We start from the raw sequence: 17,473 nt of genomic DNA, 5'->3' as shown, positions 1-17,473 counted from the left end.
TGCTTGTGCCAGAGATTGACTAACTCGAAAACCAATTGAAAAAAAAATCCTACAGAAAAGTTCTAGTTGTGGACTAGAATCGAACATATAATCTTTCTTCTAGTGATCTAGCATTATGGAGCGGATGCATTATCAAAAAGCTGATAGAATAATGAACAGGGCTCTTTTAATTAAAAGTCCTGTTAATTTTCACTGAATTGTAAACTAGTAAACCTTTAATCCACTGTGGAAATCCTCCAAAGTGAGTTATAAATAAATCGTGGAATTGGTATAATGACCATTCGACATCTTAAGTGAATAAGAATTTAGGTTTTAATTTAATTTAGACCTACTATGGATGTCATAGTTTCCATTGTTGAATAATTGATAGACGTGAATAAACTCTCCTCGGTTGGTCTGATTTAATAATAAATCACAACAATAAAAATTTATACCAAACAACTATATTAGGGGTGCTTAAGGTTCAAAGCTACATATGAGAGGAGACCTCCACATAGCCTTTAAAGGAATGCGAAGGGCTTCTGACCTAATGCCCAATCCTCACCTTCTCGTGGTGCAACTTGTCCGGTATCTACCTGGATACTAAACGAACGAGGACGGGATGGAAATTTGGGATTTAGCCGACCAAATTGTATTCTTATTGGCTTAAACCAAAATATAAAATGACGGTACAACATGAGAGAATTTCATGCAGGCTGGGGCGTCGCCCGGTTAAACAAGGTCCCCGTTGTTTTCGCCAGGGAACCAGAACAAACAGCGAAAAATCGGCTACTGGAACAAATCCTAAAACCCACCCAACTCAATATCACCAGAGATCAAGATTGGTACTATCAACATAAGAAGCCTGAATGGCAAGGGAATGGAGCTAGTAGAGGAATTTGATAAGTTCCAGATCGACATAATAGGGGTGACTGAAACAAAAAAGACAAAAACTGGCGAGATCTTTCTGAGCAATAAATACAAAATGTTATATCTAGGCAATGACAATCAAGGAAAAGGAGTAGCCATTCTATTTAACACAAAATCTTCTTGAATGGCAGGCAGTCTCAAGTAGAGTGATGTAGGCAAATATCAGAATGGGGAACTGGACAATGAGACTTATTTGTGCCTATGGTCCCACAGGCACAAATAAGTAACTAAGATAGAAGCAGAGGAATTTTGTGAGGCTTTAGAGAAAGCAACTGACACAATGAAAAAGGAAACGTTGGTAATTTTTTGGGGATCTAAATAGCAGAGTAGGAAATGATTGTGAGACATACAAAAATATTTTGGGAAAATTTGGAGAAAAGAGCAAAGCTAATAATAATGGCAAATATCTGTTGGATTTGTGCTCAGGACATGGACTGGTTATTACTAACACCATGTTCCAACATAAAAATGTGCACAAATTCACATGGAGAGAAGAGGCAAGGAATAAGAAAAGTCTCATTGACTATATTATTGTTAATAGTGATGTTTTCTCCCTGGTGCAGGACACCAGAGTGTACAGAGGATTTGAAATTGGAAGCGATCACTATTTAGTCTTGAGCAGAATAAAATTGAATTTCATATTGAAAAGAATAACATGTAAGAAAGTTTTAAAGCGAATAAAAGTTGAGCAGCTTCCAGGTGTGAACTGTAGACTAAAATACAGAAAGATTATTGAAGAAAAAATGAAAGAGTTTGAGAACAGGAACCAAACCTTGGAGATTCAGTGGCAAGCCCTGAAGAAAACCCTGATTGATTCAGCCAGAGAGGCATGTGGTGAGGTTGTTTGCAAGGATAGAAAAATCAGACCTCCATGGTGGACACAGGAAGTTAAGTAGGCAGTGAAGGAAAAGAAGAAAGCATATCAAAAGTTCCTGGCAAATAAGTCAGCTTGTACGCTTAGAGAATACAGAGACAAATGTAAGAGAGTTAAACACTGCATAAAACTAGCTAAACAAAAGTCATGGGAAGACTTGTTCTTTCCGTGTTCTTTGGAAAGAACATGGAAAATAAATATCAGAACTGTATAGTTCAGAAAGCCTGGACAGAGGGACGAATTCCCTATGATAGGAGTAGAGCTCTAATAGTACCCATATATAAAAAGGGAAATGAAACTGAATGTGAGAATTACAGAGGTATTTCCCTACTGAGTGTTTCTGCAAGATCTATGCAAGTATACTTGAGAAATGGTTGAGAAGAATTGTGGGAGAAAAGCTTGGTGAAGAACAAGCTGGATTCAGGCCAAATAGAGGCTGTCAGGATCAGATCTTCACTTTACGACAAGTAGTTGAAAAAAGCATGGGAATATAACAAAGATCTGTATTTAAGTTTTGTTGATCTGGAAAAGGCATATGACAAGGTGCCAAGAGAGAAGCTGTCCAAAACGCTACAGTTATATTGTGTCAATGGGGTATTATATCAAGCAATGCTTAGTCCTTATTTGAGTTGTGAGTTAGCAGTTAGAATTGAAGGAAGTACAGGAAGATGGTTTGATGTTAAATCTGATGTCAGACAAGGATATACATTATCGCCCACTGTTACTTATCTATATGGATCACATCATGAAGGAAAGTGGTATTAAACCTGATTGGAGATGTTAATTGGAGATTGGAGATGTTAATTGTCAGCTCTTTGCTTAATGCGGACGATGTCATACTTTAAATAAATCCGCTACAAGTCTGCAAGATTCTCTGACTAAATTGAATAACTGTTGTAATAGATATGGTATGAAGGTCAGCATTAAAAAGACAACGACAATGAAAATAGGCAGAAAAAATGAAAATATCAACTGTATTGTGAATAAAGCTTATAGAACAGGTGAAACATTTTAGCTATTTGAGCGCGATTTTTACTGAAGATGGTAAATTAAATATGAAAATAGACAACAGAAACACTGTCTTGTAGACAGCTAAATTAGCTGTCTACAACACAGTGTTCAACCCAATTTCAACTTATGGATCTAATAGCTGGGTTAGAAATAAAACATTTGACCAGAGACTGCAGATATGAGAGTCCTGAGAAAGATTAGAGGTGTGAACAGATGGTATCAATGGCAATATCATATTAAAAATGAGGATATTAGGAAAGAACTTGAGATTGTCAGCATCCAGGAATGCGTTAGCAGATCTAATCTTAGTGGTATGGTCACTTAAACAGAATGGGCGAGGAAAGATTATCAAAACAAGTGTTCTCTGCCAGGTTGGCAGCAAAACGACCCAGAGGAAGACCAAGATATAGGTGGATTGATACGGTACAAAGTGCCTTAGACGATAGAAATATAAGATCTGATAATGTTGGAGTCTTGACAAGTAACAGACTGATTTGGAGGAAAATTGTAGATAGGAAGTTAGTAATGATGTAATTTTTTCATGTAGTACTATCATATCCTGTACACACCCCTTGAGGGTACATAGCAGGAATTTGATGATGACCAAATAACTATACCCCCCCCCTCCTCCCCAGTGTGTACGAAGACATTTTCTGTTGCAAATCGTTTCTGGAGTATGAAGCTTTGTCCTTGACTAGCATTAGTAGTCGATTAACACCCATCCTATCAGCTCTTAGTTAATACAGTGGTAAATATCTAACAGACGTAGCAGATATCGATGGAGAGAAAAAAAAGTTATTTTTGAGAGAGTTACAAAAAATGTTAATCGAAATACACATCTCTAAAAACGGTTAATAAGGAGAGAATCTTAACAGCTGTGGGTTTGTAATTGCTTGGAAATCGACGAATCTATCCATTTTAACTCCCCGCCCCCTCTAAATAGGGAAATCGTCCTGAAGAACTACACTGACTTGACTTGCTTCGTTTACAATTCCGCTGACGACTACTATTTTCATCCTGCTTATTATCAAAGAAAATGCTAATTTTATTCTTGTGAGATTGATGCCTGCTGCCAAATATGCCTACTCAAGAAAATTTATAGAAAGACTTAGCAAAAATAGGGTAGGAGATATGCACTGACGCGCTTTTAATTACTGAATGTGTTAAATGATTATGATGACGCATGATTAATTGAAATATACAATATACTGAGAATCAATTATAGCTATTTATTCACACTTGGGCAAACATCTAAAATCAAGGGTTACATCGACCATTTCTCTGTTAATAGCGTCTTTTATTGGACTTTCAACAAAATCGATAATCCGGTGTTGCATGCGCGTTACAATTTTATCAATTAATTTGTCCAGTAAGGATCTGATAGGGCCGATCCCAGTTATATCCAAATGCGGTTTATCGACATGAACAACATCAAACTTATGCAAGGCGGGATGAGCACCGTCTTTTAGCTTTTGCGAGATCTCGATGTCTATTACAGCCTGTTCGACCTTAGCCAAAGCAATGCCAGAGAAGAAGCTGTAATCCCATTCGTATCTCAAATTTATATCCTTGACGTCCAGTGTGTCCGAGAATATCACCGTGTTATCGACGCATTTCACTTGGGCATCGGTTCCCCTTCTAGAAACTTTGGAGAGCCCCCACATTTCTCCACTACTGAAATGAAACCCTAATTCTGACATACTTGGTAAACGCATAGGATCGGGTATTATACCTCGAGATCTTTCCAACAAGTCGTCCAGCATGCTGCTATCGTGTTCTTTACACTGATCAGGCTGTTCACCTTGAGCAGAACCTGCAAAATAAGAGAATGCCATAATTTGGAAAAGTAATTGTGCTACTACGGTATTCAAAACAGTTTAGTTGATAAAAACAGGAATAGTCAGCTTATGCAATAAGTATAAGAATTTTTTAGTTGATATATCTGAAACCAACACCACTAAAAGACCTGTATACTTTTATCGGCTGGTATTGCACCCCCTTCTGCATTCTCAGCTGATGAAAGAAGCAGATGAACGCCGCAAATGAATGATGAACGCCGCCCACTATTCGGCCAGACCTACCTCAAAGACTAAGATCCCGACATAGCTTCCTAGCAACTGTTGAACGGCCTAAAAACCCTCCAGAGACAAGATTTGAAAAATGACTTGCGCTATACCCGGAGAATAATACTGGTATTCCAACAGCCGAATATCTTCCACGAGGTGCTTGGACTGGAATACTTGGAAAAAAACCTCAACAGATTTCGAACGACAGGACGCTGCAAACAAATCCTCGTCAAATGGGGCTACCTCACTGGACCAAATATTGTGACAACCCAGTAAATAGAAAACCTTCTTTCTTGTCCCTTTATTCAATCATTGCACAAAAGAGGATCTTATATCCTGCACAGAAAGACCAGTTGATTGCGCAAGATACTGGAGGAACATCTGACCACATTTATTGTATATAACTTATGTATAGTTTCTTTTTCTTCATATTTTACTTATTATTCCCTGTGTAATTCACCTATCAAATTTAAACTCTTCATTTTTACTGTATCCTAATTTGTTGTAAATAATGTTGAACCACTTACTTACTATTGTACCACTTGTGTTTGGATACGAAATAAATAAATAAAGTTAATATATGCAATTTTTTAGCAGTTAAGAATTTAATGTTCTTGCGAGAAGAGTTAAACTGGTCATATTGGTGAGATGGACAATGTCGGCTTTAAATGCTCATGTTTCGTCTGCAAATTTATATGGTGGTGTGGGCCACAGCTGTGCTTACACTGCTCGAAGAAAATTATTTATCTCATTGTTTTAAGTAAGTTTTCACTACGATTAATCTCGTAGTGTTGCGTACCCTCTCCTGATGATATGAGTCCTTGGAGGTGTCAGATAATAATAGAAAAAAAAAATGACCTTCTGCATAATAAGCGGATAGATTTTAAGTTCCCCGTGATGTTTAAAATCGAAATCACTGGGATTACCAAAAAAAAACATATGGGATCAACTGAAAGTAAAAATAAATAAAAAAAGATCGGTGTTATTCATGCAGTGCTTCTTAAATATACCTGAAAAAAAATTGGTGTTTATCTAGTATTCACATAGTGCTTTGTACTTATAAATACCCACGTGCTCTGTGTAAGCAAGCATGACTGCGGTAACTGAGAGAAATAAATAAGAAAGACCATCCCTTACTTAAAATGCATTAACTCGTCTGAATTTCGCAAAACCAATGTATTCTTTGTATCTCAGACTAAATACGAACTCTCGTATTACTTATATTATTTAAAGTATTTTCATATTTCAGTTTCCGATTTATTTAAATCGAAGAATAATATAAAGAATACAATTCTATTCTCGTTATGAGGACCATTGCTGTGTGTGTGTGTGTGTGTGTGTGTGTGTGTGTGTCAGCTTTTAAATTGAATTCAGACGTGTAAGAAACGTGGCGTACAAAGTTTTCGAAAGGTCCTCACTGAGAACGTTTGCTTGTACATCTACGTAGGTTCCAACCAATGCTGCTAAAATTATTTCATGAGCTTTATCTTGATGGTAATAACGCTATCTTTCAGGTTGCAGGTATTATTTTTTTTTTCATTTAATTTTCCGGCCATATAAAATTGATTCAAGGGCTTTTAAGCCACTCTCAGTAAAAATGTTTTCTGTTTCTGGTTGTGCCAATTGCCTGGCCACATTTCAAGTTTAAGTATCTGATCTTATGGAAAAAGAATAAATGGAAAGTGCTTCCTCATCTACCACTCCCCACCCCTGGATACAGTTCTAATATAAATTCTCTCATACTTCGATCTTTTTCCGAAGTTGAAAGAAATACTCCTTGGAAAGCGCTTCCTTTGAAGGCCTGTAAATATGTCATGATGAATACATGTTTGATTTAAGGGGTGCAACTTTTGAAATGGCGATTGTATTTGGAAACTGATACCCTAATTGTCACCGGAATTTGATTCAGGAGTGCCGACGATTGCAAAACTTTGGACGTTACATTATGGCAAACATTTACTTCCATTTCATGTTCCTAAACCCAAACTGGCATTATTGTCTGAAATAATTTTAACTGTAAGGTCGATTTTTCTAAATTACGAAATTGAAAACTGTTGTTTTCTGAAGGGGGCGGGGAAGACTACTTGATTGTGCCGGAGATCGACTACCTCGAAAACCGATTGAAAAAAAAAAATCCTACAGAAAAGTTCTAGTTGTTGACTAGAATCGAACCTATAATTGTCTTTCTTCTAGTGATCTAGCATTATGGAGCGGGTGCATTATCACAAAACTGCACATAATAATGAAGGGGAGTATTTTAATTAAAATTTCTGTTAGTTTTCACGGAATTGTCAACTAGTAACACATTTAATCCACTATGGAAATTATCTAACCTGACAAGGATAAATCGTGACATTGGTGTGTGATATTTCGACAACTTAAGTGGATAAGGATCCGGATTTGCTTATGTTACCAATAAGTGGCTGCATTAGGTTTGTTCTTCTGTCCAAGTTTGATGGATTAGAAGCGAAATATTGGCTGATTGTTTTCACCGAAGCATCTGTAGAAGAGAGTTTCTTCAGTGTTCTTCTCTACTGTTCAATTTATTTCTTTAAAATTATTTAACAGGTTCATTTTAAAATTTAATAATAAATTGTTCCTGTTCCATTTATTATAATTTTAGCATTCAGCTGATTCATTAAAAAACGATGATAATTCAGGAGCCAAGGAATTGATATTTTTTTAAATTTAGGTTTTAATTTAAATGGGGGTATGAGATGGGAAGTGATGCGTTTTTAATTACTGAATGTGTTAAATGATTATGATGACACAAGATTAAATGAAATATACAATATACTGAGAATCAATTATAGCTGTTTATTCACACTTGGGCAAACATCTAAAATCAAGGGTTACATCGACCATTTCTCTGTTAATAGCGTCTTTTATTGGACTTTCAACAAAATTGATAATCCGCTTTTGCATATTCTTTATAACTTTATCAAAAAAATCGCCCAGCAAGGCTTTGATAGCGCTCAATCCAGTCATGTCCAAATCCGGTTCAGAGACTTCAACAACATCAAACTTATGCAAGGTGGGATGAGCACCGTCTTTTAGCGTTTGCGAGATCTCGATGTCTATCACAGCCTGTTCGACCGTAGCCAAAGCAACACCAGACAATATTATGCCGAATTCCCATTCGTATCTCGCCTTTATATCCTTAACCACCAGTGTGTCCGAGAATATCACCGTGTTACCAACGCATTTCAATTGGGGATCGGTTCCCTTTCTAGTAACTTTGGAGAGACCCCACAATTCTCCAGTTGTGAAATGAAGCATGCCTTCGCTCGCACTTGGTAAACGCATGGGATCGGGTATTATATGTCGAGATCTGTCCAACATTTCGTCCAGCATGCTGCCATCGTGTTCTTTACACTGATCAGGCTGCTCACCTTGCGCAGAACCTGCAAAATAACAGAATGCCATAATTTGGAGAAGTAATTGTAAATGATATTGTGCTACTGCGGTATTCAAAGGAGTTAATAAGAACAGGAGTACTCAGCTTATGCAATAAGTATAATAATGTTTAGTTGGTATACGCAATTTTTAAGCTCTTAAAAGTTTAATGCTGTCGCGAGAAGAGTTACACTGGCCATATTGGTAAGATGGGCAATGTCGGATTTAAATGCGCGTTCTCGTCTGCAAATTTATATGGTGGTGTGGGCCGCAACTGTGCTTACACTCCTCGAAGAACAGGATCTATCTCATCGTTTTAAGTAATCTGGTGAACTTATCCTCTCGTGTAAAATCCTTGACAGGAACAAGTTTGATCCGTACGACGTATAACAGTACGTCGTACGGAAAAGAACACAAGATTTGAATTTTTCATAATCTGCACTATTTGTTTACAGCTTTGTTTGTTATTGTATGCCATTGTTACAGTTGTGTTCTTTGAGTTATGCTTCCACTAACTCTGTCGAGGATAGCAAACGGATGGTGACATTTATTTTGTTTTTGGCTGTAAACAACAATAAACGCAGTTATATACGCGGGTGGTCTGAAAAAGTTATCGGCCTAACAATGAAAAAACGAATTTATAGTGCATGTTTCCATGGCAATGGGCACCTAAAATTCGACACAAATGAAACCGCTGTTAACAACGGTTTACTGCCGTCGCCAGTAGATGGCGTTGTGCATAGATGGGCAGGTGGGATGCCATGGAGGATTATGTAATGGGTTGTATAGTGTTGCGTACCCTCTCGTGATGATATGAGTCCTTGGAGGTGTCAGATAATAATAGAAGGGGGGGGGGAAGGAACTTCTGCCTAATAAGCGGATAGATTTTAAGTTCCCCGTGATGTCTAAAATCAAAATCACTGGGATTACTGAAAACATATGGGATCAACTGAAAGTAAAAATAAATAAAAAAAGAACTGTGTTATTCATGCAGTGCTTGTACTTATGCTGTACCCACGTGCTCTGTGTGAGCAAGCATGACTGTGGTAACTGAGAGAAATAAACGAGAAAGAATCGAAGACCATCCCTTACTTAAAATGCATTAACTCGTCTGAATTTCGCAAAACCAACATAAACTTCACATCTTAGACTAGATATCTATTAGCATCTTTTACTATTAGTATGCTTGTTGTACCGGTATCTCCCTCATTATTTATATCATTTAAAGTATTTGCATATTTCGGAATTTTAGATTAATTCTGAAGTTCACTAAAGTTGTTCTAGTTAATGCAATTTCCGATCTATTTAAATCTAAGAATAACATAAAGAAAATTATCCTATCTGGTTATGAGGACTGCTGTGTGTATGGTTTCGGATGGGAATGGCAGCAACATAAAAATTTGTCTGATGAATACAAACAAAATATTGTAGTTTATTCCAGAAGAAATTTACTAGGATGGGCAATGTTGAATATTATAACTAACTCGTTTAAACTATAAGTAATCGAAAAACTTACCCTTCTCGACGAGTACAGCCACCAAGAGCAAGGATAATAAAGCCACTTTCATGATTATCTGTTTCAACGAAAATGCATATTAAATACTGAACATGGAGAATGTTATATTTTAATTTCATTCATTAAACTTCTATGGACAAAAGGGAATCATATTTTTACAAAACTTAGTGGAATGCAATAAAATAGGTAAGTATTTAAAGGTATCAGCAGATGGCACACTGAAATTGTTTATTTTGCATTCAGTCCTGAACATATTTCTAATATTTAACTTTTTTGACACGTTTTACGCATTGCAAACTGCACCTGACGTGAAGGTTGTGTGTAATTGAATATCAAAGCCAAAACTGTTAGTTAATTTTATTTTAATACCCTGTTCCAAATGATAATCTGGGCCTAATGCATTTGACCGATTTCAAACACTCTGAATATCTTAGGACATCATCAGTACAGTTAATTCAAACAATACTAGGAATAACATACAGTTAGGGCGCATGATTACAATGGAATCCCACTATGCGTGCAGTAGCGCGTTATAGAATTTAAATTAAAATATATCTGGAGGGGGAAAAAATAGATTACAATAAAATAAGATATCATATATAAAAAATTATTTTACACAATTTTGTATGACATTTTCCCATACTTTAGAATAGCAAAAACGTCATTACGGTTTGGATTTGAAGAACTAATCCTACCAGCTGTTAGTGGGGTCATGCACACTGTACTGCACAAGCCAGCCTCTGATTTTATCAAGAAAATTCCTTTGAGTAGTAATACAGTGCAACAAAGAATTGATGAAATGGCCAGGATGTTGAAGACCCATTATGTGAGTATTTAAAAGCAACCCAGCTCTTTATACAACTTGATGAGTCTACTTTATCAGGAAATAAAGCTTACTTTTAGCATATGTACAATACATAAAATAAGAACAAATTTGCGAAGAATTGTTATTTGCTGACTGACACTGAAGGAGAATTGATATTTCATGTATTGAAAGAGTTTTTTAAAGAAAAAGAAATCCCTCTGAATAATATCTTGTCAGTTGCTACCGATGGTGCTCCAGCGATGGTTGGGGCGCTATCGCGGTTTTATTGCATGTTTCAAAGAGGAGGTGCCAAATGTATTCACTGTACGCTGTGTGATTCATCGTCAACATTTAGTTGCCAAATACCTGAGTGATCGCCTACGCAGGTCATCATATTATGTAATTACAGCAGTCAACAACAAAACCAAGCCATTCATTGAATGACGGATTATTTGCCAACTTTGTATTGAAAACGATGAAGAATTCAGTCGCTTGCTGCTCCATACAGAAGTTCGTTGGCTGTCAAAGGATGCCTGTTTGAATCGATTTTATAAACTCTGACTCAGTGCTACAGTCTTTAGAAAACAGATGATTCTTTTAGAACCAACTTGATTAATTTCAAAAGTGGCATGTTTTACTGACTTGTTTAACAAATTCAATGAAACAAACCTACACCTCCAAGGAGATGGGCTGAATTTAATAAAAACAAAAGCTGTTATTTATGCGTTTGTGTCAAAACTTGTCCTGTACAAACAAAACTTACGACGAGGAGAATTCAGCCAGTTTCCAAATCTATCAACAGTGGAAAAATGTGATGAAGACGTGCTCAGCTATTGTAAGCACTTGGAAGCTCCATTGTGATTTCAACCAACGATTTAAAGATATTCTTGATATGAAAATATCTGATTGGGTTTTGAATCCGTTTTCAAGTACAAACAGAGAAGAATCTTTACAATTGCAAGAACTGACAGAAGTAACAACAAATGAGTAATTGAAATTAACATCCAAAAACGGGTACCAACAGTTTTGGGTGCAAAAGCAGATGCCCATACTTAATCCTGGATTGTGGGCTGTAGGAAAAAAAAAAAAGTTTTTATTCGCATTTCCGTCATCATATTTGGTGGAACGTAGGTTGAGTGCGGTCACAAATCTTTTAACTAAAAAACGAAACCGACTGTAAATAGTTGATCACGGTGATTTAAGAATGCTGCTGACATATATAGAGCCAAATATCAATAAACTGGTAGCAGCACACCAGGCTCATCCTTCTCATTAGGCTTGTTTTTAATATTACTGATCGTTATTTACTATTTTATGGGCGATTTTTACATATGTGAAATTTATGTTTGTTTTCTTAATTTTAATGGTGTTATTAAATTTTCAGCTCCAACTTGTCCTATGTTTACGTCCAATTTATGTTTATTTTGTTGATTTCAATAAATAGTTCTAAATTTTCATTTTCAAGATGTCTTATTTCCAAACTTCAAAAGTCTCTACTAGATGCATAATAAAACGCAAATTTGTTTCTGTCTATCTGTTTGTTCGCTTAAAACTCGAGAACTGCTGATCCGATTTTCATATAATTTTCTTTTATATGTCTCAGGTAGAGCTAGTCGGGTCTTAGAAAGTAGTTTATAGGGGGGGGGGGACTGAATAATTTTTATTTATTTATTTTTTTTTTTTTTTGGAAAAGTGGATGGTAAATCAAGTAAGTGTTTGGAGACCGTTGATTTAGGTATACCACAGAATATATAGAATTGAAAGGATTTTAGCCAAATATATACAGGGTATATCACATTTCAGTATGTTTTGCCAATTTGAGCGATCTATAATAAATAAATAAAAAAAAAAAAAGGATGTGGCAGCAATAGCTTATCACAAAATAAACTAAGTCGCTTCATATCATGTAACTGCTTTACACGATGAAAGTTGCAATACGAAATGAAATTAATATTGTGTTCCTGCCGCGAGGGAAAAACAAAATATTTTTGTACTACAAATAATGACATTAGATTTATTTGACCAGTATTGCGTTTTTTTAAAACTGTTGTACAGCAATTAAACTGTATAAAGTTGCTAAGGAGGTTTTATCTCTTTGAATCTGTGGTAGGTAACCTTAACTTATATGCATTTTCATCTTTCGGTATTTCTCCATTGATCAGTAGCAGCAATCGAAATCTGCTTTTAAAGTAAAACGAGTGGCGTTCCTTAAGACGAAGCCGAATATAAATTATTTATCAGCTTACACCTGTGACCACTAGATGGCGACACATGTTACATAAAGTTTTTCGTAATTTTGAAATTTGTTAGAACATATTTAAAGATCTCTCATGAATGTTTGGAGAATAATCATCTAAATCCCTGAATAGAGTTCACCATTATTAGCCTTTCATGTTATGATAATCCTCATGACGTACAGTTTGAAAAGTTTTAGTACAGTTGAAGGAATCACCATATGAACCTACTTTCGTTAGAAAGTAGAGGTCTCATACGAGATATTAAAAAAAAAAAAAAACAGAAATTCGTTGGTTTTTTTTTTTGCCTATTTGCCTTCAACACACAGTTAAAAGAGAAAAATATGCGTGTTGTCTTTTAATTATTATTTTTTTTTAATTATTAACAGCCTATTGAATAGTTTACCACACCAGAGAGAGAATGAAAACCACATCCGCTACTGAAAAGTCGTGTCTTAGAATGCGAGTGGTTCAATGAATTCCATTTCATGCCCACTGGCACCTCCCTGAAGTCAGGGATTCAAAGAGTCGTTTTAAAATGCGACGGCTGTCTCTTTCCAACACGAAAATACGACGACTCGCTCACTGGATTGCGACGATGTACTTAGTTTCGTTGCGTTGGATGACCAACACATAACCTGGACTTGGCTTCGTTTGACTTCCATCTCTTCTTGAAATTTTTCTGAGAACAGTGCTAGGTGGTGAGGTGTTTGTTAGCAAACACTTCACGCCTTCACATATTGGATTAACATTCATGCTAATCCATATGTGAAGGATTAACATTCAACATACATCCCTCCGAGAAAAACGTGTTCTGAAATGCTGATGCTGCATAATACATTTCGGGACAAAATGTGACAATTTTACACACAAATTATCACTATGGAGATTCATCGATGATTATGCGAGTTACTTTGCATTTGTGTATGATTTTCCTTAACAACTCGCAACTTTTAGAGGTGCATTTGAAATTCTTAAATTCTTGATCTCGTAACCATAGCAACAGTTTCTGTTATCCTTTAGCAGCGTTTCTCCGACTGCAACCAGAACTACCATGCGCACTTTGTGTAGTTTATTCGGTCGTTGATGTGAACAGGAAACGGCGTCGCGACACGGCCTGCTTAGGATAACAGAAAGCTGTTGCTATGGTTACTCGGTAATCCATGTGGATATGTTAATGTATGCTAACGAGCTGCGCTGATTTTAATTCTGATAAAAGGGGGAAGTTTGGTACTGGAATAAAATTAGTTTTGTTTTTGTTAGTAATATTATTCTGCATAAGCAAAGAGACACGCCCTTTTGTGGATTTTAACGTATACTTAGTTGCGTATCAGGAATCAGTAGATGAAACCCGCTATGGTACAGAAAATTGCCTTCGACGATGCTTATTAGTAATCTAGTCATATGCCACTGCTTACTTGTGACCAGAGAGAGAGAATGAGTCGCTCAAAATGAAGGAAGAACTACTCGAGTTGCCGTAATGTGCTATTCGTTTATTGGAGGAAAAAATGGTGTATTCGGTGTACTTAATTTGTTTCCTTAACTACTATCTTTCTGCCATCAACCGTCATGGATTAACATTCAACACACAACCCTCCATGAGAAACGTATTCTGGAACGCCAAACACAAATTTTGCAAATTCGGGCACAGGTGATATTGAACCAGCTTGTTATTGTGGTTATCCACAAGATTCGTTAAAATTCTTAGCATTTTTTCCCGGAAAATTTACTGCGCTATTTTTTATGTAACTTACACTCATGAAAGTTATAAATTATAACTTAACTAAGAAAAGCCACGAACGCTTCAACTCGACATTGAACTGTATTTCAAGGAAGAATAATAAATGCCACTATAATTTTATGACGATGTAAAAACCGTGCGTGCCCTTGGAAGTTTAAAATATTTCATTTACTACTACTTCTTAAACCAGTGATGGTGAACTTATGACACGCGTGTTAACGGTGACACACCACGACGTTTTGGGTGACACGCCAGCGTTAACCAGCCCGACAACAACTATTCTCCCTGTTTGAGTTCAGCTCAGCTGCTCGATCCCTTCGCAAGCGAAAATTTTCTGCACTATTGCAGGAAGTTGAATCAACTTACAGCGGACTGCTGATTAATGTGAGGGGATTGAGCCGAGGAAAAGTCTTCGAAAGATTTGTGAAGTGTTATGAAGAAATTAAGTTACGTTGCGAATAAAAATTTGGAAGTTTCCTCAGCTCAGTGATTGTACATGGGTCAGCACACTAATGTTTTTTACAGACCTCTCGGTTCATATGAATGAACTGAACTTAAAGGTTTTGGCAAAAGTAGTGACGTTAGGTTTGGATACACAAAGGCCTTTGAAACTAAACTTCACATTTTCAAACGAGATGTGGGGACAAAAGTATTTTCCTCGACTAAACTAACATTGCGAGGTCAGCTTGGATGCAAAATGAAATGGAGCTCTTGCATGTAAAGTACTAGCACATTTTAAACTCAATAAATGATCAGTTTGCGGAAGATTTAATCAATTTAGAAATTTAGAACAGACAATTAAAATAATTAAGTACCCGGATGTAGTAGTGTACTCTACAATGGAATTAAATGATGGTTACAAATTGAAGAATTAGAACTGCAGTTACCACAGTTCCGGGCCAGCATCAAGACTCAAATGTTTATCGACCTGAGGTCTCAACTTGAGGATCTGGAAAGAAATCGCCTGCAGAATGAAGAGCGCCACTACGAACAAGAAATTTCGAAAGCTTGGAACCGATTATCGGACACTTTTAGCACCCTTAAAAAAAATTAGCAATGGCTTTACTCACAGTTTTTCTCTCTACATATTCTTGCGATACTTTACTCTCGGCGTTAAACAACATAAAAACGGACAAAAGAAACGGTGACAGATGAAGTTAGTACTGCTTGCTTGGGCTTGAAGTGCACAAAGTACCTACCTTCAATTTCGGACTTATGCATTAAGACAAAAAGTCTTTAACTGATATTAATCAAATCAAATGCTGTGGTCTTCTTTTTTTTTTTTTTTTCAGTTCGATTGAACTTTTCTGTTAAAAGTAGGTAGTTTTTTAGTGCACCATTTTAAGCCCAATTATCAGTGTGCATATCGTTTTCTCTATTGTAAATCACGGATTTTTCTTTATTATTATTTTACACGCGTCTGAGTTTGTTTTACTCTTATTTCATATTTGTAATTATTTGACGTTTCAATGTATAATGCATAGCACCGCACATGATTGGACTTTATTTTCTTAAAATAAATGAGTATGTAAAGAATTGTTTCTCTTTTTTTTTCGGGGGGGGGGACTTAGCAGAGTTAGGTATTTTCCGAATTTTTGAGACCCCGAGCCTTAAAGGTTCGCCATCACTGACCTAAACGATCCAATAGTTCGCACATTCATCTTTTATTAACACATTGAATTAAGATTTTTTTTTCCGTTGGTTTAAAGGTGTCTTTCGTCAAATTAACTTCCGTTCATTGAGATATCCATAGCTAAAGACATTCTGGTAAGCAGTGCAATACCAAGGCAACTCATGTCGAAAAGTATGCAACTTCGTAAATTACCGATTTCGAATCAAAGACAAACAATGTTTGCACTAAATAAATTAATGTCGCAGTCTTTTGCTTTCCTGTCTATAAGTTTCTATGTAGACAATCATCATCACGATATACTCTTTGCATTTGTCAAAAACCAACATAAAGAACGATGAGATGAATGGGATGAATTCGAAAGCAATAATATTATATTTTCTTAAAGTATGGAAGTAAACGAAAATACTTACTGTAATCCTGTCAATAGGAAATCAAAGTGAATAAGATCGAAGTGAATTCGCAGTATGCTTTTATATGAAGAGTTAAGATAAGATTATGGTGAACGTCTGGCTTGTTCTAGAGATAAAGCGTAGCGCTGTCACACACGGTGAAATTCTGAGCTGTCGAATCTCTTGTGAAAGACAAATACTTTTCGGTAACATATTCGTCGATATATCATTAATGACGTCAGCAACTTTATACTGTAAAAGATTTTCAATAACTAAAAAAAAAAAAAATGGGACAATAATCCCTCTTTACAGATGCTAGGAGATTGTCCTTGGTCATCATTTGAGGTCAAGAAGATGATGATAAGCTATTTTTGTTTAAGCGCAGAAGGTGCTGGAAGAGGGGGGACAGTAAATGCGACTTAACAAATTGGATATGAGGCAGAGGTTATATTTTTAAACTTTTCAACATCAGTCAGTATCTTGATTGTCTGTTTGCATCCATATGAGCTTGTAGTGAACACAGAAAACTGAGCTGGTGGTTTGGTTTCGAAGTAGTTTTGATATGTTTATTTATTACGGCAAACTAATATGGCGCACGTTCTGGGGAGAACGTGAAGCGTCTGGCCAATTTAAAGTGTTTTTTTTTTTTTTTTTACAATGACAAGGTTTATTGTCATACAGAGTATTTACATATATATACGATTAGACATATTATTATTACATTATATAATAATTTTGATAATGCATACAAAGCAATATTTTTATCTTCCTTTAAAAACGTTTGCTTTGTATGTATTTTTACCTTGGAAGAATCAAAAATGCAATCAAGAACGGTGACAGCCAATGCCGTCTGTCCAATCAAAACCATCTACCTCCAAACGCTTACAAATGAACTGTGC

The 17,473-nt window shown here is 36.1% G+C and overlaps 1 protein-coding gene across 2 annotated transcripts; it reads right to left on the bottom strand.

Moving 5' to 3' along the window:
* Positions 1 to 4,003: 4,003 nt before the first annotated feature.
* LOC150102988 (mite allergen Lep d 7-like) lies at positions 4,004 to 16,681 on the bottom strand. Of its 2 annotated transcripts, none has more exons than XM_090397975.1 (3): positions 16,596 to 16,632; positions 9,773 to 9,830; positions 4,004 to 4,607 (listed from the first exon to the last, which is right to left on the bottom strand). In XM_090397975.1, exons 2-3 carry the CDS (start codon positions 9,822 to 9,824, stop codon positions 4,024 to 4,026), a joined length of 636 nt encoding a protein of 211 aa, XP_090254101.1. In that variant the 5' UTR covers positions 9,825 to 9,830; positions 16,596 to 16,632; the 3' UTR covers positions 4,004 to 4,023. The 2 variants fall into 2 exon arrangements, with proteins under 2 accessions (XP_090254101.1, XP_090254099.1); XM_090397973.1 differs by lacking the exon at positions 4,004 to 4,607 and adding an exon at positions 7,655 to 8,264 and having other exon boundaries at positions 16,596 to 16,681.
* Between the last annotated feature and the right edge of the window lie 792 nt (positions 16,682 to 17,473).

Source organism: Typopeltis vanoorti, chromosome 9, assembly GCF_054136105.1.
Source record: "Typopeltis vanoorti isolate ZY-2024b chromosome 9, IOZ_Tvanoo_1.0, whole genome shotgun sequence".
Taxonomy (NCBI): domain Eukaryota; kingdom Metazoa; phylum Arthropoda; class Arachnida; order Uropygi; family Thelyphonidae; genus Typopeltis; species Typopeltis vanoorti.
This window is presented reverse-complemented; position numbering and strand designations above follow the sequence as displayed.

Coding starts and splice junctions, on each gene's coding strand:
- LOC150102988 (XM_090397973.1), bottom strand. CDS start 9,824: ATGAAAGTGGCTTTATTATCCTTGCTCTTGGTGGCTGTACTCGTCGAG. Junction 8,265..9,772: donor GGCTGTACTCGTCGAGAAGG/GTAAGTTTTTCG, acceptor GTTATTTTGCAG/GTTCTGCGCAAGGTGAGCAG.